General features: G+C 42.7%; 1 protein-coding gene across 1 annotated transcript in view; it reads right to left on the bottom strand.

Moving 5' to 3' along the window:
• Dnah11 (dynein axonemal heavy chain 11) overlaps positions 1–27,175 on the bottom strand; it is a 327,366-nt gene that overhangs the window by 231,748 nt on the left and 68,443 nt on the right. Inside the window, exons 29-30 of the mRNA XM_087911463.1 lie at positions 16,120–16,269; positions 12,913–13,146 (exon numbers count right to left, since the gene is read on the bottom strand). Of these exons, the coding sequence (XP_087767589.1) occupies positions 12,913–13,146; positions 16,120–16,269 (384 nt within the window). The remainder of the gene's footprint in view (positions 1–12,912; positions 13,147–16,119; positions 16,270–27,175) is intronic.

The raw sequence follows: 27,175 nt of genomic DNA, 5'->3' as shown, positions 1-27,175 counted from the left end.
TGCCCATGAGGAATGCAGGTAAATAATTAGAATCTGCATAAAGCGCTCTCACAGCATACAGACACGGGACCTGGCCAAATACAAGGCTTGGGAAAGCATTTTGCAGGAAAGAACATTTTGCTAAACCAAAAGAATGAGGAGTTATGCTGTAGTGAAGTTAGAGTTGACCACCCTGAAAGACCACAGGAAGCAGCTGTAGAAAAGCCTGGAGTGGAGCAGGACTTTGAAGCCCAGAGTTGCAGAAGAGAAAACAGGCATACAGCATGCTGTGGGAGAAGGCGGGGGGGGGGGGGGGCTCACAAAGGCAAGGCACGGTCCACATTTAGGCTGACGGGCTGCAAAAAGTGCTATGTGGTGGGGTGAGTAGCATACTATATATGGTTTTTTTCAAAGATCTCTTCTCCTGTCTAGGGAGGAGAGAATTGGAAGGAAACAGTACTGGAGGAAAAAAAATTCCATAGTGTCACCATGGCTCAGCAGAGAGGGAAAGTACCATGGATTAAGGCATTATCACTATAGAAAGACAGACGTGTGAGCACCGAAGGGACCTGGCAGATGATAGGACCCTAGGTGAAGGACCTTACTGTGGATGCTCTAGCTTGGGAGCAGCGGTGGGAACCCCAGTGGTTATTCCCATTATGCTTCCTACTGGACTTCAGGAAAGCTGAACTGAGAGCAAAGTGGCCAGCAATGCTATGAGGTGAACAGTAGCCTCAGAAGTGGTGAGAGTAGCCAGGGGTGGGGGCTGTGATAAAAAAAAGGGGGGAGGGGGTGGGACATGGCCACACAGAACAGAAACACCTACGGGAAGGGTGAAGAGAGACTGGAAAGCAAAGAACAGTTTGAGCTTTCCAACTGAAGGTGAAATTCATATCATAATAGATACGAGGGAATGTGAGAAGGAGGTAGCATTTTGCAATACCCAGATAATAATAACACACTCAGTCCTGTGGGAGAAACATGGTAGAAAGACTGTTGGTGAGAGGGTGGGGCTGTCCACACTGCGCATGTACACAGCTAGGATACCCAGGAAAACACATGGTGCCTACCCTGAACAGGGACATTTCTCATTCCTGAAGTTTGCTATGAGAACAGCTCGCATAGAGCTTGCAATGTGTCAGCAATCATAAGTGACCTGGAGGTTATTTACAATGTGTGTAGGCTATAAGAAAATACTGCCTCAGTTTGTGGAGTCCTGGAACCAATGCCCCAAGGACACTAAGGGATGACTGCCCAAACATGATGTTAACAAGGTAGCTGCAGAGCAGGTTACAGAGCTGGGGCAGGACATGGAAGGAGACAGCACACTCAGGAACAACTGCTAATTGTTCTTGATTTTAAGTAGTGAGAGAGACCGGGGCCTGCACAACGGCCAGAAGGAATGAGCCAGGGTGAGAACTGCAGACGGCACAGTGGGAAGGTGATGGAGGAGGTCAGCAAGGAAGAGCGCTGGTCACGGGGGTCACCCTCCTGTCCTAACGGAGAGCAGTATGGAGCGGGGAACAGGAGCCTGCTATTCTCTGATGCCATCAGCTGATCCGCCGAGCACCTACTGCGCGACAGTCAGTGTGCGCATCCTAGCTCAGCTCTACCGCTCTCCTCCAACGTATGGGTGAGATCATGAGGTAACTTACTCACCCAAGCTTACCCAGCCGCAATTCTAGTCGATCTTTCCCCAACACTTTACAAATACAGACTTACCCCAGTTCCCACCAATGGGAGCTTGGCATGTAAACACTCCAATGACATGTGAGACGGGAGAGATAGAATTCCTCATCCAACAATTCTCTATTTTACACAAGCAAAGGAACATTTCTTAAGACAGGACTTGAGTCCAGGTCACCACTGATCTCTATATAATAAACACTTCTAAGGGAGGCTAGTGTTCCCACAGAGGACCACGCACTAGCAGGAGGGTAGTGTTCCCACAGAGGACCACGCACTAGCAGGAGGGTAGTGTTCTCACAGAGGGCCACGCACTAGCAGGAGGGTAGTGTTCTCACAGAGGACCACGCACTAGCAGGAGGGTAGTGTTCTCACAGAGGACCACGCACTAGCAGGAGGGTAGTGTTCTCACAGAGGACCACGCACTAGCAGGAGGGTAGTGTTCTCACAGAGGGCCACACACTAGCAGGAGGGTAGTGTTCTCACAGAGGACCACGCACTAGCAGGAGGGTAGTGTTCTCACAGAGGGCCACACACTAGCAGGAGGGTAGTGTTCTCACAGAGGGCCACGCACTAGCAGGAGGGTAGTGTTCTCACAGAGGACCACGCACTAGCAGGAGGGTAGTGTTCTCATAAAGGACCACACACTAGCAGGAGGGTAGTGTTCTCATAAAGGACCATGTGCTAGCAGGATGGTTGTGGCAATGTAGAGCACTCAAGGTCAGAGAGGTGGTTCCTCATACATGGGGAGATGATCTCCAATTAGTGCTGACCCAGCTTTTGTGGCAGGAGGACTTAAAGATCATATCTGAATGTAAGCAACCATGTCCCTAAACTACAGGTTTACATAAAGCAATAAAGGAACATTTTGTTTTTGGTTTTCAGAGGAAAGGATTCTCCTTTAGCCTACATTTGTGGTGCCTGAATTATGAGCCTGGGACACTCAGGCCAGGAGCCTGGAAAAACAGCTCTGCAGAAATGCTAAGACCAGAGTTCTCAGCTCAGCAAATCACAGTGCACTGTATAGATAGCATAGTTGCTGGCTCAAGCAATTCCTTTCCATCTGCACTGAACTCTTCGTTTCCGGTTTCCTAAAGACAACAGCAAGGATCTTTCTTCCTTAAGCCCAGTTCACCTTCAGGAACAGCAGAAAAAACAGATCTTCATTTTCAGAAGCCATAGAAAGACATTATGAAAGGAACACGTTCCACACTTGTTGAACTGACTGCCCACTCTGTGGAATGCTGATTTGTGGGCTTGCTGTCCAGCGCTCTGATGGTATTGCTAAGTCACTAGGCACAGGAGTGAGCCATCGAGATGAAGTGATCGAGCCTCGTTCCCAACACCAAAGAAAATCATTCCAGGGTCTCATCATTGAGCACGATTGTCTCTTCAGCTTTCTGGTGGACATTTTCTCATTGAGTTTTGAAAATTCCTTCTCTTGCTTATGCTTGACAAGAAAAAAAATGGAAAAGGCAACAATCGAAGAACCTGTCTTCAGAAAGTTTAAAAGAGAAGCAAAGCAAACTTAGAATAATTACAAAAGAAAATGATCAAAATAAGGAAGTCAGTGGACCATAAACCAAACAACAGGAAAAATAATAGTATAAAAATAGTAGCATTAAATAGTAGTATCAAAGTTCTTTTCTGGCAAACAGATGTAAAATTGGCAAATATCTAGAAGACTGAGGAGAAGGATGAAATTAAGTACACCAGGAGAGAGTTCAGAAGAAAGGCTTTAGATACTCTATGGACAATATTGAGACCATAAACCAGCTCTCAGCATAAACCTTAAAACCTGGATCAGAGATTAAGTTTTCCTGGGAAGAATCAGACAGTCATCATTTTCTGGCTTTGTAACACAGGATCTCAATCAAAACAGCTGCACTTTGCCCCAGTGGCACAAGCGCAGCCAATGACAACAGGCACCAGGCCTGTTCGACTAGGTCACTCCGATTCTCTAGCCCCTGGAGCAAGAAGAAATGGGCAGAACCTTTGAAAAGCACAGTCTAAAGCCTGATGCCACAGAGCTGCAGTCCATAAAATACATTTATGACAAAAATGCCACATAAAGGAAACTCCAGACAGAGTTGGTATTATGGTGACAGCCAGCAAAACAGACAAACAAACAAAAAACAAAACAAAACAAAAAAAACAGAACAAAAACCCCCACAACTTTCCCACAAACTAGATTTCTACTTTCTAATACCTTTCCAGCAGGCTTTGAGCTTCATAGTTGGCAAAAATACTACAGGAAAGAAAGTACTCAAAGGAGTGGGGTATAAAGTCACATGGTAGCCCCCTGGTGCACAATTTAACTCTGACATGTAAGATGAGGATAGCAGAACCCAGGAAAACAGGGAAGAGGATTAAGGGCTGAGAAGTTGAGCAGAGATGGAAGCAGAGGCACGGAGGAGGTAGGAGGCGGTAGTGAGTGGGTTAACCCAAGCTAAAGATGCATAAAAAAGAATCCACTAGTTAGTAAATTAATTTCAAAATACAACTGTAAAAAAGAAGCTGTTTTCGGGTTTCTATTGCTGTGAATAGACACCATGACCACAGCAACTCTTATAAGCAAAATATTCAATTGAGGGATCTTCCTTACAGTTTCAGAGTTCAGCTGATTATCATTATGGTGGGAACACGGCAGCAGGCAGGCAGATGTGGCAGTGGGGGAGTAGCTGAGAGGCCTACATCTTGTAAGCAACAGTAAGTCAACTGAGACACTAGATGGTATCTTATAGAAAACCTCAAAGTCTGTCCCCACAGTGACACACTTCCTCCAGCAAAGTCATACTCACTTCCGCAAAGCCACACTTCCTATTAGTGCCAATGTCTATGAGATTATGGAGGTCAATTACATCCAAACTACCACACTCCACTTCCTAGTTCCCAAAAGCTTACAACAATATCATAATGTGAAATGCATTTAGTCCAACTTCAAGAGACCCTATAATCTACCGCAGTCTCAACAAAGTTTTAAAGTCCAAAGTTCAAAGTCTCTTTCTGAGATTCATACAATCTCTTTACTATAATGTAAGCCCCTGTAAAATTAAAACAAAAAAACTAGATCACATACTTTCAACATATAATGGCACAGGATATACATTACATTTCCAAAATGTAGGTGAAGGAGCACAGTGAAGAAAGGCTGGACCAAAGCAAGACCAAACTCCAAACTGCACCTCCATGTCTGATGTCAAAATGTTCTTCAGATCTCCGACTCCATTCACTTTGTCGACTGCAATGCACTTCTTTTTCTTGGGCTGGTTCTACTCCCTGTTAGCATATCTCTTCTACAGGCATTTCCAGGTTCTGGCATCTCTAATATCTTGGGTTTGCTAAGGCAATCCAGGCTTCAAGGTCACAGCTTCATGCAATGACCTCACTAGGACTCCATTCAGGGACACCCCTGACACATGCCTGGCCTCAGTGGCTTTCCTTAGGGGCAAATTCCATAACCCACTTCTATCCTTAACTCTAAATCCAGAACTATGTGGCCAAACATGTCAAGTTCTGCTGCTTACTGGGTCTAGAACATGGTCCCCTTGCTCAATTACATCTTTTCCAGGTTTCTGGTGTTCACTGCCCAAGCTTGGCTGTCCTGAAACTGGATCTCTAAACCACAATAGCCTCAAATTCAAAGATCCACAAACTTCTGCCTCTGGAGTACTGGGATAAAAGGCATGCATCACTCCAGGGGCTCTAAGCTTTCTTAAATTCCTTTTCACAGGTTATAAATGTAACTGGGTAGGATCTTACCCTGGAGTCACCATTCCCTTTACTCAATTTCTTAATCTGTTTATCTCCTTGATTTAGTTCCATTCCACAGGATTTAGTTCCATTCCACTTTATGGTGATTTTTCTCTCTTCGAAATTTACATTTTGTAATTTAACCTGTTCAACTTGCTCCTTTTTGTTATAAATCATCATTAGAGTTACCATAACAACCACATGATAGAGTCTATACGAGGCTGTTTTGAGATTTCTTCTGCCAATGGAATTATCCAAAACTCTTTACTTTAGCCTCAGGTAGACTCTGGACAAGGGCAAAAGGTGGCCACATTCTTCACCAAAATATCACAAGAATGATCTCTAAGCAGCATATTAAAATTCTTCTCCTTCAAAATCTCTTGAGTGGGCTCCTGATAAATCTTAGCTTCACTGTCTTCCATGCTCCTACTAGTATGGCCCATTAAGCAGCACTTAAAACATTCCACTGCTTTCCTAACCCAGAGCACTAAAGTCCAAATTATTCCAAACAAACACATGGTCAGGCCTATCACAGAAGTACACTACTCCTAGATCCAACTTCTGTCCTAGTTAAGGTTTCTATTAATAGGAACAGACACCATGATCCCGGTAACTTTTATAAAGAAAACATTTAATTACAGAAACTCACTTACAGTTTCAGAGGCTTAGTTCATTATCATCACGTCAGGGAGTGCACTGGCATGCAGGAAGATGTGGTACTGGAGGAATAGCTAAGAGTCCTACATCTTGCAGACAAAGACAACAGGAGACACTAGATGGTATTCTGAGCACAGGAAACCTCAAAGCCCGTCTCCACAGTGACACACCTCCTCCTACAAGGCAATAGCCACTCAGCAAAGCCACCCCTTTTGAGATTATAGGGGCCAATTATATTCAAACTACCACAGAAGGCTTTGAATAAAATTACAAAGTATAAGTGGATCATGCCATTTCCAGAAGACTTGGGTTATTAAATGAACTTCAGAGTACAAGGTATGGAATATCTCACTGTGAATTATAGTTAAGGGAGGCCCCTGAGGTCTTCAAAACAGCACACATTTGCCATTGCCCATGACTACACAGCTATACCCTTTTGTGGAAGACACCTCACATTTTAGATGTAGGATATAGAAAAAAAATCAATCTCACACTGACTAGGAAGCTTTCCTGGCTAGTTTTCATGATTCCACATGATGTCATTCAGCCTTCTGTGGGAGAAAAGACAGACCCTGCATTCTTCAGTACCAACCTACCAACCAAGAGGTATCCACTGGTACAACAGTGGTGTGACTATTATGAGAAAATTGCTTTGTGACTGGATTTGAGACTTGCTCCACAGAAAGAAATCTATGCCTGATACTTTAGCCTTGTTTAAAAGCTCCTATCTAGGGAAGCCACAAGCCCTAGGATAGAATCTGTTGTTATATTGCTAAATGGTTAGTCAAATTCCTTCAAAATATATATGTTTACACCTGTAGATCTGGGATGCTTTCAATCTTGGTTGAAGGTTTTTGTTGTTGCTGCTGTTGTTTGCAGTGGGCAACAGTCAATGGAGCAATGCACAACTGCTCCAGTGCTGAGAAGTAGAGGCTAAGAGCTCATCTTAATAGGACACTTATATCAAATTCTACTGCCCTCCCCAAGGCTCAGAGAACATTGTAGAAGGGGACACAGAAAGTATTTAAGAGCTGAAAGATGGGGAGGGGTGCTTTGAGAAACATCTTCTTGACAAGGCATTGCTATTGCAATAATGAACTCATAGCTGCTGTTACCTACACAAGATTAACTCATTTTCATCTGTGAGGTCCTTGGATCCCCAACTCAGTCTGCTTCAGGGTTGAGGGGTCCAAGGAGCCAGCAGGAAGTGTTCCTGCCACTGGGGCTTCTTTGTACCATCTCACCCTGCCTCCCAAGCCCGCCTTTTTGTCTGCGAGGTCCTTGGAGCCTGGCAAGAGGCCCTGCTCCCACGCTGAGGGGATTCAGAGAGGTGAGTGAGTGGCCACACGGCCGGACGGTCCTGGGGAACTGAGTCCAGGCCCCCTCCAATTCCCTAAGCTTTTCTGGCGATCTAGTGTGGTGTGTTCCTGGATGCTGGCTTTCATTACCCCATTCCACCCTGCCCCCAAGCACTCCTTTTTATCTGCAGGGTCCTTGGATCCCCCCAGCACAGCCTGCATCAGAACGGAGGGGATCTGAGAGCCTGCTTCAGTTCTGAGGGGACCTAAGAGAGGGCAGACCAAGGAAAACTCCAGCCACAGCAAAGATTGGACCAAGATGCCAAGACTCTCCTGGCCTCATTTGAAGGAAGAGATGGGCAGGCGTCAATGCAAGAATTCCTCCAATATCCTGAAAAGCAACACCAGAATCCAGCGAACAAACAACAGAAAGATTTGAACATCCTAACCCAGAAGAAGTAGAAGAAATAAACTTTAAGCATAACCTTATGAAAATGATGGAGACCCTTAAACAGGAAGTGAAAAGGTCTTGGAAAGATTAGAGATACAAGGATCATATCTAAATCTAATAAAAGCAATATACAGCAAGCTGACAGCTAACATCAAATTAAATGGAGAACAATTCAAAGCCATTCCACTAAAATCAGGAACAATACAAGGCTGTCCACCTCTCCATATCTCTTCAACATAGTGCTTGAAGTTCTAGCAATAGTAATAAGATAACATAAGAATATCAAGGGGATTCAAATTGGAAAGGAAGAAGTCAAACTTTTGTTATTTGCAGGTGATATGATAGTGTACATAAGTGACCCCCAAAACTCTACCAGAGAACTCCTACAGCTGATAAATACCTTCAGTGATGTGGCAGGATACAAGATCAACTCAAAAAAAAAAAAAAACAAAAAACCAGTAGCCCCGTTATACACAAAGGATAAAGAAGCAGAGAGGGAAATCAGAGAAACATCACCTTTCACAATAGCCACAAATAGCATAAAGTGTCTTGGGGTAACTCTAACCAAGGAAGTGAAAGATTTATTTGAGAAGAACTTTAAATCTTTGAAGAAAAAAATTGGGGACTGGAGAGATGGCTCAGAGGGTAAGAGCATTGCCTGTTCTTCCAAAGGTCCTGAGTTCAATTCCAGCAACCACATGGTGGCTCACAACCATCTGTAATGAGGTCTGGTGCCTCTTCTGGCCTACAGACAGAATATTGTATACATAATAAATGAATAAATAAATAAATAAATAAATATTAAAAAAGAAAAAATTTCAAGAGGATAACAGAAAGTGGAAAGTTCTTGGATTGGGAGGATCAACATAGTAAAAATGGCAATTCTACCAATGGCAATCTATAGATTCAATGCAATCCCCACCAAAATCCCAACAAAATTCTTCACAGACCTTGAGAGAACAATAATCAACTTTATATGGAAAAACAAAAAACCCAGGCTAGCCAAAACAATCCTATACAATAAAGGAACTTCCGGAGGCATTACCATCCCTGACTTCAAACTCTATTACAGAACCACAGTATTGAGCTGTAATTCTTCTCCTCTGAATGTGGCTGACAAGTGGGGCAGACTGAGACGTCAATAATAATGACACTGGGATTTGTCTCTACTGCATGTACTGGCTTTTTGGGATCTTATTCTATTTGGATGCTCACCTTCCCAAGCCTCAATAGAGCGGGGAAGGGCCTTGGGCTTCCCACAGGGCAGCGTAGGAAATTAAAAAAAAAAAATTTAGTTCAGACTTAATGATGACATTAAATTGTTCTTCCCTGTATTGTTCATAAGTCAAGGGAGTCTCATGACTTTAGTCCTGTACTAGTGATCCCAGCCAATGCAGTAGCTCAAGAAAAGGAAATAAAGAACAAATGAGAAGTAAAACTATCATTGTTTACAGTTGACATCTTCATATACATAGCAAATTCAGCAAAATCTGTACTTCAAAAAAGTCACAAAGTACTAAATAAAGAAGGCAAGTTTTGTAAACTCCTTAGATGCAGGGTAAATACATTTTCATTCAATGTTTTTATGATTTGCCATAAATACTGGAAGTTAAAGTTTAAAAATTTATTAGGACCAAAATATCATAAATTTATTTATCACAAATAAATATAGTGAGAAATGTATAAGACTCCTATATGAAAATCTACAAAAGACATTGCAGAGGAATTAAAAATGATCTCTCTTCAGGAGGTACCATGACCTTAGGTTAATTAGAACTAGTCTCCTAAACTTTATATTTACAATTATGGTCAGTCTAATGAGAATATAATTCGGCTAAAATATTCTTCCAAAAATAAACACCATGTTAATAATAATGTATATTTAAAAGTTCCAGAATAGTCCGAATATTTATGAGAGGGAAAATAAGAGATATGAGAAATTTGACTTCAAGGTTTACTATAATATTACAGTAATTAAGACCGTGGATTTGTCATAGAGACAAAAAATAGATGAAGAAAATTGTGTCAAAATCACACAATCACACATACATACACACACACCAGGAAGAGAGAGAGAGAGAGAGAGAGAGAGAGAGAGAGAGAGAGAGAGAGAGAACCTGACTTTCTTTGGATCACGGTGGGAAGCCAATTCACTAGAAACAAGGAAGGACGAGTGGGTCAATGTCCTAACAGAGACCCCGAGAACCATCGCACATCTTGGGAGAAGTAGATACATTGATGACTTTGAGGTGGATGAGTATTATTCTGTGACACAAAAGGTATTAGCCATGAGAGGAAAATGGTTATTACATCAAAAAATTCAAATTTCTATTCATAACAACTCCCATTAAAATATGCAAATTATGGAACTAGTAACTTATCTGGGTAGCAAAAGTAACTGTGCAATCTATTCACTTTTCTGATAAAGGATTTATATCCTGAATAAATAAGAACTCTTGGAATTAACAGAAAAAGGGAAAGTCACCTAAATGTTTAAAAAAATTGAGAGACACCACAATATAAGACAGAATACTCGTTAATATGAAACCATTATTCAGTGTCTTCAGATGTTAGATAAAGTCAGGTTGAATATATGCTGAGATATTGATTGACGGCTCCTGGAAAGGCTAGAATTACAGACAATTGACAGCGTGAAGATAGGTCAAGTAGAGGAAGCATCTAGAACCCTTGTGAATCTTTGGTGGTAGACATCAGTGTCTTTGATGTTTAAATATGCACCTTTATTACCACTCAATCTTAATTTCATGGATTTCTCCAGAAGAAATAAAATATATTGGTGTAGGAGTTCCTTCTGTTTGTGTGCTGCTTCCATTGGATAATAAATAAACTGCCTTGGCCTAGTTGATAGGACAGAACTTAGGTAGGCAGAGTAGACAGACTGGATGCTGGGAAGAAAGGCAGAGGGAGAGACGCCATGGATCTCCTGCCTGAGACAGACACTGGTGAGAATCTTGCCGGTAAGCCACAGTCACATGGTGATACATAGATTAATGGAGATGGGTTAAACTGATATGTAAGAGTTAACCAGTAAGAGGCTAGAGATAATAGGCCAGGCAGTGATTTAATTAATAAAATTTTTGTGTGGTTATTGCGGATGTAAGCAAGCCAGGCAGCCGGGACGACAAGCAGCCCGCTTCTCCTGTCACAATTTATTTCTAAGAAAATTCTTTTTTTTCTCAAGAATATAAAAGCAGTATAAGCTTTCATAGTAGAAAAACAAGTGCTAGTCAATAGAATGGATAAAGAATTTACAGTATATTGATGTGATGGGATACTACTAAGAACTCAGAAGAAAGGTTCAGCAAATACAAACAACAAAATGGGTGGATCTCAAAACATTAAGAAACATGAATGGCCTAAGATTTACCCTACTTACAAGCTGACTTGTTAGCCTGTCACAGTTCAACACCAGCAGAGGACAGACTCCTGGGTGGAGAAAGGCCACTCATTCCTCAAAAAAATAGCACAAGCCATCCTAGGGCTTCTGCACTGTAGAGTCATGATAGGGCTGGCTCACATAGCACATGATAGGACTGGCTCACACAGCACATGATAGGACTGGCTCACACAGCACATGATAGGGCTGGCTCACACAGCACATGATAGGGCTGGCTCACACAGCACATGATAGGGCTGGCTCACACAGCACAGCAATCCTAGGGCTCCTGTATTGTAGAGTCAACTTCCAGTTGGAGAAAAGGAATACACTTAAGAGACTCATAGTGACATCATAGCAACACCAGCTAACAAAAACTTTGTATTCAAACACTGCTAAGACAGATTCTAAATGTTCCAACCACAGAAAGTAAGTCGATATACATGCCAGATGGCTTGATTTGGTCATTCCACCAATGAACACACATATCAAACAAATTCTCAACCATAAGTATATAAATTCATATCATTTAAGAAGGCAAATATTTTCAAATTTGAAGTATTTGGGGCCAAAGTGAGACAACCACAATAACTCAAAGAAGGTAGAGCAGGAAGTAAGTTTCGACAAAGCTACATGCGGAATATGTGGGCAGTGACATTCTTCTGTGTACATACTATGTGGACAGTGACATTCTTCGGTGTACAGAATATGTGGGCAGTGACATTCTTCTGTGTACAGAATATGTGGGCAGTGACATTCTTCTGTGTACAGAATATGTGGACAGTGATATTCTTCTGTGTAGCTGCCAACATAAGTATGCTTCTTCCGAGTGAATAGCTACAAATTTGCACATACATGTACATTCACACAGAAACACAAACAGCTAGCAGACAGAAGGAAAACCTCAAGATGGTTGCACGCCAGAGGCTGTCAATGGTTTTCCTGAGAGTAGATCTTTTTTGCTTGTTTTATTTCCCTTCCTGGGCTTTCTTCTTTATTTTCAACAACAAACAAATAATAAAGAAGCCATCAAGTTAAAAATCATAAAACTGATATAAACATTACCCACAGAATGTCATTTACTATTTTAAGAAATAAGTATTCAGAAAATCTAGAAATGGCAAGTTGGAAGGCGAGAGAATCAAGTGCAGAATATGGAGGAAAACCAGAGACACGCAGAAAGATGGCAGTTCCACATTGAGACAATATGAATGTTTTTTAAATGTCCTCACTTTATAGTTATAATCGAAGCATAAATGTCAATAAATCAACCAGCCCTGGAAGAAACTGGCCACTTCTTTAATCTGCACCTTTCAACTTTAAATCTATTAAATGGAAAACAACACTCCAGTTTCCTCAGATCAGAAAATCAAGAATCCATTTTCCACCAAAAGTTAATAGAAAATGGTAAGTCAACAGTTTTTAACCTGTGGGTTGGGGCCCTTCTGAGGGTAGAACAGCCCTGGCACATAAGTCTCATTCCAGACAGTCTGCATATCCGATAGTTACATTATGATTTGCAACAGTAGCAAAATTACAGTTAAGCAATGAAAATAATTTTATGTTTGGGGTCACCACAACATGAGGAACTGTGTTAAAAGGTTGCAATTTTAAGAAGGTCGAGACCCATTGCAGTAAGTGAACAAAGTTTATTGTTCAATCTCTTTTAACTGTCAAACCTCTAAAAGTACCTGTTTCTTATGGAAATCCTTTAGGGCTGTTTCATAACCTTCCTCCAGCCGACTGAAGGCAATTCCTACATCTGTGGTCCACCATATTTGTGAGCCAGTCAGAGCCACCTGAGCTGGGAAGTCCAAGATCCATAGCTCTCTGGGTTTCTCCTCATAGGCTCCGAGGGCTTCTGCGATCACCTGGCGCACTGTTTCCTTCATAGTCTGTTCAAGCCGCAGGAGCCAGCTTTCCACCTCGGGAGAGAAGCACAGGCTTCGAGCAACAGCACCGCAGATGGACTTTCTGCCACTCTTCTGAGAAACACACAGCGCCAGCAGAGGGGAACTCAACCACTAACGGACTAAGGCTCTCCCTGTGCGACCCTTTCTACCCCTCAAATTACAGCTAACTCCGTAACCTTTCAGTGGGTAAACAGTTTCTCTAAACAGAGAACATGCCTTTCATTCCTCGGCTTTGCAGATAAAGGGGCTCTACACAAGGACTCCTCTACTGAATGTCTGAGAAGTCAAACACCATGAATCACCATGACCGCCTGTTAAGGCATGAGCTGCAGGCTAGAGCCTTCAGAACCACGATTTTAAGAATTGTATCTTCTTATTATGTTTTATTCTTCTGAAAGCTCCCCTCTAAAAATCTTCACAGTGCTTAATCTTAAGCCAAAATGTTTTCAGTAAATATCTTAATTATATTCCTACTGGTTCCAGCCCTCACACTTGTCAGGAATTAGATAGCATGGCGGTGTGAGAGACAACTGCCGACTTGTGAAAATTAATCTTTTTTAAAAAAAAAGTTCCAGTTCACGTTGCTCGCATAGATACATTCTGGCCAATTTTCCATACTGTTCAAATTGCTTTGTTATATTGATCCATGCACCTGTTTCTAGTTGGTCACATAACTACGAGGCTGTATAGACTGCACATAGTAGACCCTAACAGTAAAATGGCTGTAATGAGTGCATCCCCGGGCCTCAGGAGATGAGGAAGATGATTCTGCTGGTTTTCTTCCCTGGCTCCCTGAGGATGGCAACAACATTTTCACCTCCTGAGAACTGGAATGACGCACGAATGAGCTGACTAACCTTCTTCTTGAGAGGTAAAGGGAACACTAGCCATGGTCTGTCATCTGCTATGCGTGACTTTCCTGACTTTAGAGCCGGGCTTTATTACCATTTACAAGTTCATGGTCCCTAATCTAGCTGGTCGGTCCTGTATTTCTGCCTTCATCATGAAGCACAGCACCCCGCTCTCAGACCATCAGACAATAAGCATCCTCAGGAGACAGTAATTGTTGAAGCACCTCTTTTGTACTCTGGATGCATGTCCTCAGCAGACCTGCCTGTCCTCAGGAGAGCCACTAGGGAAGACTATGGGCGACCTGTCCCACCACTCTGTTTTCAGATGACTCTGCCAGCAACAGCAACTCAAGAGTAGGATTTCATGACCTGACCGAGTTCTGTTTGCAGGATTCAACCCTTTAGAAACCTCTTGACATTCTGTCCATCCTAAGATAAAAATGACCACAACTGGTTCTTACTCATCATATAAACCCCATTTCCTCAACGAGACAAGGGCCAAGGCTTCATCTCTGATCCCTAAAAGCCCAATCTAATGCATAATAGGCTTTCAATAAATAAATTTAACAGGCTAAATTGGAAGGAACCAATCATAAAAGTGTGGGAAAGCATAAAAAGACAATACAAAAAGCATCTTTTTAGAAAAATAAAACAAAGGTAATTAGAAAATAAATGCCATATAGGCTCAGAAGTTTCTAGCACAAGCTACTTCTATAGAATAAATTAGAGCTCTCGGAAATCTTCCGGTATCCAGGGTTCCTGCTACTGACAACCACATCCATCAGTTGGATGATCCCCCTCTGGGCACCACGCCAGATGATGAACAGTCTGCCGGGGAGGCAGCAGACAGCCGCACACTTTTGTCAAGATAGTTTATGGTGACTTTTTCTAATCACTATAATAATATCCTAAAAAGCCCAAGAGATCAAAAATATGTTTTAATCAGAGTGTCCTACCATCTGCTTCCCCTTCATTTGGCAGAGTTTTCTGGTACAATATTAAAAAGTTAACAGTGAGGAGAAAAGAGAACACTAGTAAAATAAGTTTGTAATAGTGCTTTCACAAAGAATACTTCAAGGAAGCCGTCGCCCAGGCCTGAGAGGGTCTCTGATAAAAACCGAAGGTTACACTGGTGATCAGACCAAGCTATTCCAGCCTCCTCAGGAAGACTGCAAGCCCTGCCCTGGTTAGCTTAGATCAACTTGACTCAAGTCAGAGTCATTCGAGAAGAGAGAACCTCAACTGAGAAAATTCTCTCGCCAGATTGGCCTGTAGGTACGCCTGCCATGGCATTTTCTTGATTAATTATTGTTGCGGGAGGGCCCAGTTCACTATGGTTCTTACCAACCCTTGGCAGTGGTTCTGAGTTATGTAAGCAAGTATTCTGAGCAAGCCATTAGGAGCAAGTCAGTAGGCAGCGATCCTCCACGGCCTCTGCTTCAGTTCTTGCCTCCAGGCTCCTCCTCCTTCTTCCTTCAGTGATGGAATGTGACCCGAGAGTTGTGAGCTGCGGCAACACTTTCCTCCCCAAGCTGTTTCTGACCATGGTCGTTAGCACAGCAACAGCGGCCCTGAGACAGCTAAGCTATCAGACTGTATTTAAAGCTGTCATCTAGCAAAATGACTCTTCCTTGGGGCTAGCTGTAAGAATGTTTCCAGGTATTTGTCCGGGAGAGTGGGGACTATGCTTAGCTAACTTTACAGTAACTGGGGTAATAGCATCATGCTGGGAGATTCTATCAACCATACTTACTAACTCAAGCAGCCACTCACAGATTCACATCAGAATGCCCAACCACAATGTCTCTTCCCTTCCCACAGCCTCTGGGCGCGACCTGAGCAGAGTACACTGGTCAAAGATCCCGAGTCCTACTCATCTGTGACCATCCCTTCTGTCAGCGGAACTCCAAACATCGCGGACACCCTGCTGATGCTAACACTAAGTGAGCAGAAGCTGGGCAGGGAAGAGGAGCTCCTTGGCACAATGGAGACCGTGAACAGCCATGTCCCGGCATGGAATCAATGAGAACTTGATTTTTAACAGGACATAAATTGTCTTGCTCGTTCAATTCAACCTTTAGGATTGCCTGAAAATTACCTATTTTGCATAGAAAACCTTAAAATCAAGTCTTACATGGCCTATGCATTCACACCCGTCCTGGAACAGGACATACTCCTTTTCTTTGCTGAACATCCCGATTGCTTTGTGTGTGGGAACTTCTGGATTATCTTCGAACTGCAGATCTGAGAGGCTGTCGAAGAGTTTGACAAGGTGGCGTGTTACCTACGACCAGAGCATGAGAGAAGCTGAAAGTTTCTTACTGTACACGGACCCTGGTAATTGAGAAACAAAGGCATATTAAGTTACTAACTTTTCTTCATAAATTTCCAGGATGGTCTCAAAATCAAGGTCATTATTAAAATTCCAGTACCTGAGATGAAGCTGGCAGAGAGGAAGCGAGGCATTCTGGTCCCACTGTCATATATAGCCTGGTGAGTGCTCACTATGCAAAGCAATCATTGTCTACTCAGAGTCTGAAGGTTTACCAAGCTGTCTTTGTGTACCATAACTGTGGACAACAACCTTTGTATACCACAACTGGGGACAACAGTCTTTGTGTACCACAACTGGGTACATCAACTTTTACTAGAATGCCTATGGTCAAACTTCTAAAATTCAAATTTATATTATTGGTCTGAACTCTGAAAAAATAGTAAAATATCTAAACAAACACACAAAGTAGACAAAATATTATGGTTTGGGGTCTACTGACATTTTTTTTTAGGTGGGATACTTTGAGTGAATGACGTTTCTTTATTTTGATTTGTTAGGTAAGTTTTTCAAGTCAACATTGCTGAGTCTGAATGGCAAATTTGCATTCACAGGTTCAAGACACATTAATGACGGCCGCATTCCCACATCCTCCCTTCTCACAGCTGTACCCTCAAAGGAAACTTGCATTGAATGTGATGTGCCTTATTAAAATTGGGCAAACTGAAGTTAAAATAAGAGACAAATCCCAGCCTTTATCTAAAGAGGTCAGTCTGAATAAATATATCTAACTGGTCTTCAAACATAAGTCCCAGGCTGGCCACACCCTCCCTCCATTGAAGCCACTAATAAAAGTCATGACTGGCCTTCCACCTAGGAACAGTGCCTAGCACTGCCATGGAGGAATGGAGAGAAGGGCAGCTCCTCAGGAGGTGGATTCACCACCAGACGTCAGTCAAGCCACCCATCTCTTTTGGAGAAGACTGAGTAAGAGCCAGAGATGGGCTCAGGGGGAAGTGCCAGCAGCACAAACTCATGGCACCGTGACACATGTTTCATGTTTCCTCAACAAATTAAATAGGATCACCAAGAAACCATCAATACATCCTGAAAACAGCCACTGAAACAGACAGTTATAGACCAATGCTCCTTCCATTAGACACAGTCACCAAAAGAAAGAAGCAATCAGGTATCTATTCAGATAGATGCGTAAACAAATTGTGCATGGTACATACTGTGAAATATTACTCAGTCATATGGAGGCGTGTGTGTGTGTGTGTGTGTGTGTATGACAACAAAGACCATGAGTGCTAGCACATGCCCTTATCCTAGAACTACGGAAATGAAGGCTGAAAGACTGAGTTCCACTACAGCCTAGGATGCACAGAGAGACTCTGTCTCAGAAAACTAAAGGCTAGGATGTAACTCAGTGGTAGAACACTTGCCTAGTACACGCAAGGTCCTGTGTGTGTACTGATCTCTAGCTCAGGAAAAAAAGACAACAACATAATATGAATGAACCTGGAAAACACCGAGCTCAAGGACAATAGCAGCCTCTCATCCAATCCTGTCAAGTATTTACATAAAATACCAAGAATGTGCAAATCCAGAGATACCGATGGCAGGCCAGTATTTCCTAGCGGTTCTAGGGAGACAGACGTAGGTAAGCAGGGTGATTGATCCTGAGGTTTATTCGGGGCGATAAAATGTCTCAGAAGTAGAAGAAAGGTGATGTAGCAGTTGCATAATAGTAGAAGTGTGCCAACAACACTGAATTGTATTCTTTAAGACAGCTGATGTCTTGTGATATGAATTTTACCTCAACAGAAAACAAAAACTGTTGCCATGGAAACGTTTCCCAGCACACAGGCTTCACCTCTGCCACAAGTGTCTCTCGACCCATACTTGGCTTGGCTTGGTATGTAACAGCAGCTTCTAGAAACAACAGCAGCTGCCTGCGTCATCTGCCTGACAAGCCCATCAGGGTGAGGAAGACTTTCCTTTGGGGTGACTTCATCTTTTAAAATCTTCCACCTTTACACATTGTTACATTCTCAGTTTTAGCACAAAGAACAACAGCATCAGGACATCTTCAAATTCGAAAGAGATGACTTTCTGAGACTTGTGTTTACTGTAGGCACAGGGAGAATGGTAGGCAGCAGATCGCTACCTGGGTTATTATAGTGTCCTCCACCCTGCACGTTACCCAAAGGACATCTATACACAGACCATCTCTGTAATAATCTAATAATTCACTCCCCACCAAAGTGGCCGAGAAGCGCACAGATGTCAAATGGCTTCAGCAGGGTAATGGGCCTAGATAACATTCAGTTGAGAAGCTGCAGGGTAAATGAGACCCCAGCCATCAGATGCCCCACACATTATTGCTTTGCTCAGAGAATAATTTCACATCTTCTGGCCTTGTAGTCACCCTGACAGTGGCCAAAAAATGTAAATCTCCCAACCTACAGTTCTCTGTGACCTGTAGCTGGTGTGGTTGGAATCAGATGCTTCTTATCGAAATTTTCTGATGAAATATCTTTGTATTTTAAGTGAAATTAGATTTCCTTCTTCCCGGTTAACTGTTTGGGAAAACATTTTATTTTACAACTAAAAACATACATTAAAATAACACTTTCAGACTATTATCAAGGGAACAAAATTAAGGAAACTTTACCATGCTCTAACTTGACTCCTAAAAGGTTATCAACAAAAACCGAATAATGTTTCCCCCATGTATATAGTGTCACATGGGTGTTATGTCCACTAATGCACATGGGCAGCCCCAGCTTAGCAAGTAGCATGTGTTCATAGTAATATGAACAATTTGTTAAATGTATGGGATAGACCTATAAATCAAACAATCACCCAGAAATAGCATCCAGGAGTATATTCTAAGAACCCGTGCATTTTAGGATGATTTCTATCCTTTTTGCCGTGTACCTATTATATAATTTTACTTTAAAATGATCACAATATAAAATTGTAGTTTTTCAAGTAAATTTATAAAAACTGAAATTCATCTAGAGGAAAATAGGGAAAAAACATGTGTACAACTGGGTGAATTTTTACACTGTAGACATGATTCATACAGATATCAACATCATTGCCAAACAGAAGACCAGCAATGTGGAGAGAATAAGAGACTTACAAGTGATCAGCCCTAAATTTGATATGTTTATACATACATATATACAGACATACATACACACATGCACACAGATATACATTTAGACTTGAGTCTTGAATATACACATACACACACACACACAGCCTCATAACTCAAAGCTCAGTTGTCTATGTAGAACAAGTACAAATATTGTAAGAGTTAGAATTGGCGGATGATGTAAATGAAACAGTACTTTCCAGACACAACAGGGCAGAAGCACACATGAACCCACAGTACAGCATGCACAAGACCTACACAAGCTAAAGCCAGGCAAAATCCTAGCATGGACACAGGAAGGTGGGCTCCACGTCCCATTCCCGAAGAGCTATTGGCATTTGATTCCAATGGGAAAGGAAAGGTCAGTTTTCTTTAGTGGTGTGACACCTGATCTATACCAGACTCAGGGCAGGCCTTAGACCCAGGGCCAGATGACCAACACGAACAGTAACTCAATGAGGAGAAAGGGAGGGAGGGATGGACAGAGGGACGTTTGGTGGTTAGGAAGCTAAAAGGATCTGGGGGGCGGCTAATGTGATCAATGTATGCTGCGTGGAATTCTCAGTGTATTAATAAAGATATTGTTTTCTTCTCTGAAAGAAAAGCAACAGGAGAGTAGGGCTCAAAGATTCCTCATGGCCTATATGAGCTCCTCTTCCTCTCAAAATGGGCATTTTCAAAAAGAACAGCAATTCCATTATAAAAGCGAATTCAATGGCTGCTGTTCCGCATCATTCTACTGAGATTATTTGTGTATAAGGTACAGTATGCCTTTGCTCTGTACCATGTGACATTCCAGTGAGTGAGTATACTGCAATGTACCTGCCCTTCTCTTGCTAGAGATGCTGAAATTGTTTCCAGCCTGGGGAAATATAGGTAGAAAAAAAACTACGTACATATGCATTCTTGTGGTGATTTAAGAAGATGAAATACTTGCTCCGGTTTAAATCACGGTGACCAGAGACCAGCGTTCCTCCTCTACATACATATTATCTAAGACTGTGAGGGTTAAAATGTTAGTCTCTTGGCACATTTGATCTTGGGGTATCTCTTTCTATGAGCTTTGGGAAGCCAAATCCTGTCAAAGATTGCAGGTATCCTATACAAAGTAAAAAGAGGCAATGAATACTCTCCATACAAGGACTGATGGCATTCTCAGCAGCCTTCCCAGATACCAGAATAAGGCATAGCTGACAGCAGGTTCCTTCAGGAAGGAAAAAAGGAAAGACAGAAGACAGGAAGAAAAAGAAGGGAGGAAAGGAAGGAGGGAGGAAGGAGGGAGGAAGACTAACCTCACATACTAGTACTTTGTATTTCTAACTTCATATATGACTTTTCATTCTAAAGCAGTAGCTTATAAAAGTCTTGATGGACATGAATGTGTACTTATAAATGTGATTGAGTATACAAGCAACACACATCAGTGAGCTTTGAAAGTATCACAAACTATTCCCAAGGTTTAGTGACATTTCACAGTTTGCAGTCATTGTCTGTGTTAGAATCTTCAGTTGCCTTAGCTAGTCCCCGATCTCACACATTTGTGGTCTGGTATTCATGGCTTCTCTGATGTGGTAATGGTTTTCCAGGTGGTGTCTTGGTCCTGCATTCATCATCCAGCAAATTGGTGCTGACTCACTGGGTGGGAAAGTCAGAGATTTCCAGAGAGCAGCAAAGTTGGAAGTCTCAGTGCAAAGGAGCCCAAGAGCCTCTGGCAATGATGCACTGGCCAGCTAGGCATGGGGCCGTGCAAAGGGGGACAAGCTTGACGAAGGCAGTGACAAGACAAGGGAAGGGGGCAAACTGGTGGCCATTTTTACTGTATTATGTTTTGTATTTTCTTGATTTTTTAATACAATTTACTTGTCATTAAAAAAAAAGCCACAGAAAGTGACTCCTGTTTGTCTACGTGACACATAAGGAGATACAGATGCAAAGTTATGATGAGATGAGAGCCACGACCAATCTCACGTCCATACAACCTTAACCTGTCTTCTCTTTATTCCATCTGCTTTCTGATGGATGGCTAACATGCCTGCCGTGTATAGTTTCACACAGTTAGCATTTCGGTGTTCAGAATTTTCTCACTCTGTCCAGCATCGTCTTCCTTTCGCTAAAGCATTTCCTTTAACATCTCTCGGAGTGCCAGACTGCAGGTGACGAGACCTTCCAGTATGTGTGTCTCTGAAGACAACCTCCTCGCGTTGCCTTCAGCCTTCAAATACACTTTTCTGGGTAGAGAAGTTCAGCTTGACAGCTTTACAGTGCATCCAAGAGACAGCTCCAGCGTCTTCTCACTTGCACGATTTTCAGAGTGAGGTAGCTGTCACCCATTCCGTGTGTTCTTCTGTGCGTCCTTGGGCTTTGTGGGTCATGTTTAGCGTTATTTCTCCTCATTGGTTTTAAATCAGCTGAGCAGGTTTTCATAGTTCCCTTCATATTCTCTCTCCCTGTCTCTCTCTCCCCCCTCCCCCCTCCTCATTCTCCTTTTCTCTCTCTCTCTCTCTCTCTCTCTCTCTCTCTCTCTCTCTCTCTCTCTTTCTCCCCCCCCCCTTTCTCGCCCCTCTGTGCCCCTTGTTCTGCTTTTAGAAGCAGGGTCTTACTCTATAGCCAAGGAACTGGAACTTACTTTGTATCTCAGGCCAGTCTTGAGTTTCTGGTACTCTTCTTGCTTCAACTCCTGCTTACAGTCAGGGGCCACTCAGTGTTCCCGAGTCCCTTAAATCTACTTTCCACCAATTTGGAAAGTTTTAGTTGTGCCTTTTCACATATGTTTCTCTCTTCTCCTTCCCCCACTCTAGACAGTTAAAGTACATATATGGAACTTTCTTGGGATATTTGTATTTCTCCTTGATGCCTGAACACACGGAACAGACATGATGATGCTCACTCTGTCAGTTCTAACACCAGTCCTTTGGAGGTCAGTTCTTATTAATTTATTTGTCTCTTCTATTATGGGCTGGACAGTCCTGGTTTACTTGTACTCCCAGGAACCTTTAATGAAATGCCAGGAATGGTAAAAATAAAATTGTCACCCATATATTCTGAACCATAATTCAGTAAAATTACTTGGAAGGTTTGATCCTTTTGATCTTGGCAGGAAGATTTAGTGAGGAGAAAGAAGACTGTTTGGTATTCCTGACTACCCAGCAAGTCCTTCCTGGTATTCTACCAATAAATCGTAAGGGTGTCCCCTCACTGTGGAAACAAGTGCCATTCCAGGGCTATCACCTCTAATCCTCTCAGGTTGGGAGTTCCCTCATGCACATTCACCAATCAAAACCTCCGTAACTTACTCAAAGGGGCCTCACCTGCTCCTTTGTGGGCTCCCTTGTTCATTCTGCGCAGGCGCACTGTGGCTAGATTCCCCTTGCAGTGACCTCTCCTGAAGACTGGAGCCCAAGGCAGCCGCCATGGCGCTCACAGGCCTGTTTCTTGAACATTGTAAGCCACAGTCCCTACTGCGCCAATCCTGACAGTGTGAAAAAAGCGTCCTACTTCAGTACAGAAGAGTTCTTCAGAGACAAGCTTACCCGTTTCCTCTCGTGTAGCCCGCTGCTCCTGCAGAAAGGCATTCCCTGAGCATGCGTACTGTTTATCTTGTCACTTAGGGAATGTCTTGTGAACTCAATTCCCATCACTGCAACTTTTGGGCATACATATTAAACTAGTGTTTTCACAAGTGAAATTTGCTTTAACGTATTTGCTCTGGTATATCCAGCACACCATTATAACATCAGGTGAGAATAAAACTTAATACATAACGCTGGCAAAAAATATCCTATCAGAGTTATCAGTTACCCTAAGGTATAGTTACAATTAAAATGGCATGTAAGGGCATTTGGGTACCATTTACATTTAACTACACTAGTTTAGTTAAACACACAGAGTGGATATTTTTTTAAAGGATAAAAGAATCATAGCATTGCTAGTGAACTCTGTGAGGAGCCGTAGCTATAATGTGTAACTACTGCATGGGGCCCGCAAATGCTGCAGGTGTGAGACCAGCTTTGCCTTGCAGCAGCGCGCAGATGTGCGGTCTGTCATCCTTCAGATAGTCTGTGCACCGAAGAGGTCACGCTTAATTTCAAAAAGAAATCAATCTTCAAATCCTGAACCAAACCTAGTTTAGTGATGGCTAATATTGGTTGCAGACATCCAAGACACGCCAAAAGTCATCCTCCGTGACATCTCAACCCCATTGTCCTAGATCAGGTGCCTCAGTTCACAGAATGGAAGCGAGTTCCACGTCAGACCTCCCTGCTTGAAAAGCTCAGGCTGAAAAAATTTCACAACGAACTTCAGGCATTCTCTTAGACTAACACTCTTAAATTAAGTTTTAGGAGTGGGGTGGGTGAAGAACTCAAGCCACTCACAAAATGTCGAGATGAGTTATCTGCCCACAAGGGTGCCTTTTATAGGCTCATTACATTTACATGTTAGTAAAGCTACCATCTCACGCTATCTTGGTCACACTACATTTCAGAATGTCAGCACAATGGGCAGAAATGGACACGCTCTGCCTGGTGGTCAGAATCTGATTCTGATAATTGCAAATGCAGTAAGAGAAAACAGGTGGGCTGTATTGTGCAAACGCATAAGACACAAACAGCTTCACAGCTGATGACTCAGGATTTGGAATCCATGGTGACCATGCAGAGATAGACCTCTCAGAGAATGAAGTAAACTACGGTATGACCCCAGACAACACAAATGACTCTAAGGACCTTATTGGTCCCCTGTGACACAAGTCACTCAAGAGTTGCTGTTTGTGCCACTGAGGCTGGTTACTACTTTCTGATAACATAATGTTATGAACTGTGTGATAACATGTTACTTGAGTTGAATTATTCGAAGTTGAAGTAACAAACAAAAGGATTTCCACGTGCCCTGTATCCAAGGCTCAATGATGATTGTGGAAGATGGGGGTGCAAAGATTGTAAGAGAAGGATGTAAGTGGTGGATATCGGCATAGCCACTATTTGCTGGGGATGATGGGGCCATTGCATACGTGACCCCCAATACTGTGTCTGCATGAGATCAAGCCAGCCAGAATCTCAGCACAGACATGGGAGGGGCTCATGAATCCCTCCCCTAGATGGAAACCTACTGCTCACTAGCAGCTGTTGGGAAAGGAGAATTCATTCGCTTCAGGGATAGACTCCTGAGAGACCACCCTGGCAACAGTACATGGTTCTACATCCATGCACACACAGAAGTCAGAGACACAGAGAGAGACAGAGCACAGAAGAAAGAAACATGGAGGGCAAGGAAGGGCCTGGAGGGGCGAGAATGGAGCACAGATTAGATCAAAGCACTGTATTAGACACATGCAAAACAATGTCTCATATATGTATAAAATTCTCAGTAAAATGCATTGCATAAAGTTTTCAAAGAACAAAAAATATTTTAAATGATTTAAATAAAATTGTATTTCATGTACTTTGAAATCAAGTGACTCTCTACAAAATTGCCAAGTCAACCAGAAATCTAATCTCTTCCTAGTTGATATGTTAAGACAACTGTAAACCATTTCTCCCCTACAGCCCTGGGACCTGGACCACTTTAGCCCTCCTCATTATTGCTGGCTTTCACCAAAAGGGCTGTGAGACACCACTATTCTGGACACCATTGCACTGTGTTCCAACCCTTGGCTTCTTTGTAAGTGGACATCTTTAACATCTTACATTGTCTAGCTGTTCATTAAGGACAATGCTAGTCTAATGCTGTAAAAAAGTTCCTGAAATCATGTTTTTGTTTTTTGTTTTGTTTTTTTGTCTTTTTTTTTTTTTACAAAAAATATGATCACAATTCTATGAATAAAATGAGGGTAGGGTTATAGCAGTAAGGCAGACTAATGGGATCTAAAAAAGATGCTTCACCAATATGGAAATATGGAGTTATATGAAAACAAAAGAGGGATTTAAAGAGGTAAACACCACTAGCAAGTGAAGAAAAGTTGGCAACAATAATGTGTATACAAAGTCACTGTGTGGTTTGGTTGGGCCTTTAAGCACTTTTTTTTTTTTAATGGTTAGAAAGAAGGCTGGTGAGTGTATTGGGCTGGGGAGACAGCCCAGTGAGTGCACCGCTCGCCTTGCAAGCACTTGGCTGGGCCAAATATAAAGGAACTGAGCACGTTCTTAAGCCCAGCACTCGGGGTTAGCTGGCCGGCCAACTTGTCCTAATCAATGAGCTCCAGGCCAGTGAGATGCTGTCAAAAACCAGAGTGAAGGGATCCCAAGGAAAGAGATCCAAAGTTGGCACTGTCCCCCCAAGTTAATTAAGAAAAAAGAATACGCTGAGTGATTGTCCCCTTGTGTAGAGCCAGGACTTCAGCTGAGGACAGAGAGGCGTGGAGAAAGTAGCATGCGTAGTGGTGGGCGTCCCTTCCGTGTTGTCAGACATATCAACACCATCCCCCATCCAACTCTAGTGCTCCTCCGTCAAAGTGTCCAAGGATAGAGGGGCTTTCCCTCGGCTGTGAGGAAGCCGCCCAGGGCAGGAGGCCAAGGCATTCCTTCAGTGAATACCCGGGAAATAAAACAATGTATTCCTAATGTCCACTCTAAAGACAAACAAGAGGAGCTGGTACCCAAGAGTGAGTCTCCTGCATGCCCCTTGCTCTGACATCTCTTAAAAGAAAAAAGAAGAAAGAAATGAAACCAGATAGTTGGTTACACTGCCAAAAGCAAGAACTACGGAAGGTGAGCTGGAAAGAGGGCTCGGAAATGACAAAGACCTGCCTTTGCACAGGACCCACGTTCAGTTCCTGGCACCCCCGAGGCTCACAACTGTCTGTGACTCCAGCTCCAGAGGACCTGCTGCCTGCTAACCTCCATGGATACCTGCACACACGTGGTGCACAGAAATCTACACAGGCACACATGCATGCACAGAAACTTTAAAAAGAGCTAGGGGAGCTGGGGTAGAGGTGAACTACCTGCCATGGGAGGGTTATGGGAGCTGAGGTAGAGGTGAACTGCCTGCCATGGGAGGGTTATGGGAGCTGAGGTAGGGGTGAAATGCCTGCCATGGGTGGGGTGCTTGATTCCCCGTGAGAACTTGCAAGCATGCTCTACAATACTCAGCGGATGGCTCCTGACCGCTGCCAGAGAATCATCCACAGCTGAGAAATGGCAGCAGAGGGCTGAAATAGAGCAAGTGTCTAGTGTGTGGATGGCCCTGAGTTCAGTCCTCTGTACCATAAATCATCCCCCTAATCTTGTCCTCATTATAAGTGGCCAGAGAAGGGAATGGACCGAACACAGTTACCAAGCCCCAAGTGTTGTGTTGAAAACCTGGCCTCCACATGGAGATGAACTAGGCACCAACTTGATTTTGACCGGTTGTTTTGGACATACTCACTCAGTTTTAGTGAGAAAAACAGACCAAGACTAATGATTCCTGCCCAAGGCATTACAAAAGGGGCTGCTATTAATATAAAGATATTCAACAGGGCACAGAAAAATATTAGTATCTCTTATTATTCTACAGAATGAACATTTCTTGATGAAACAGGAACAAAGCGTTTACTGTGTTTGAGAAGCTATGCTTAGAAGGACAACATGGTCCTTTTTTAGACTTTTTTGTCTTTCTTATTTTCTATATAGAAAATTGAGCTTGCATTATAAGTACTTGAACTTGTAAGATATTTGGGACTTGAAAGATCAATAAAATAGCTTATGACAGCCCTCATCATAAGTCTGCACCCAGCAGTCCCGAGGACACCCTGTGACTATTGGCGTGTAAGCG

Source organism: Myodes glareolus, chromosome 11 (genome assembly GCF_982192425.1).
Source record: "Myodes glareolus chromosome 11, mMyoGla1.1, whole genome shotgun sequence".
NCBI lineage: Eukaryota > Metazoa > Chordata > Mammalia > Rodentia > Cricetidae > Myodes > Myodes glareolus.
This window is presented reverse-complemented; position numbering and strand designations above follow the sequence as displayed.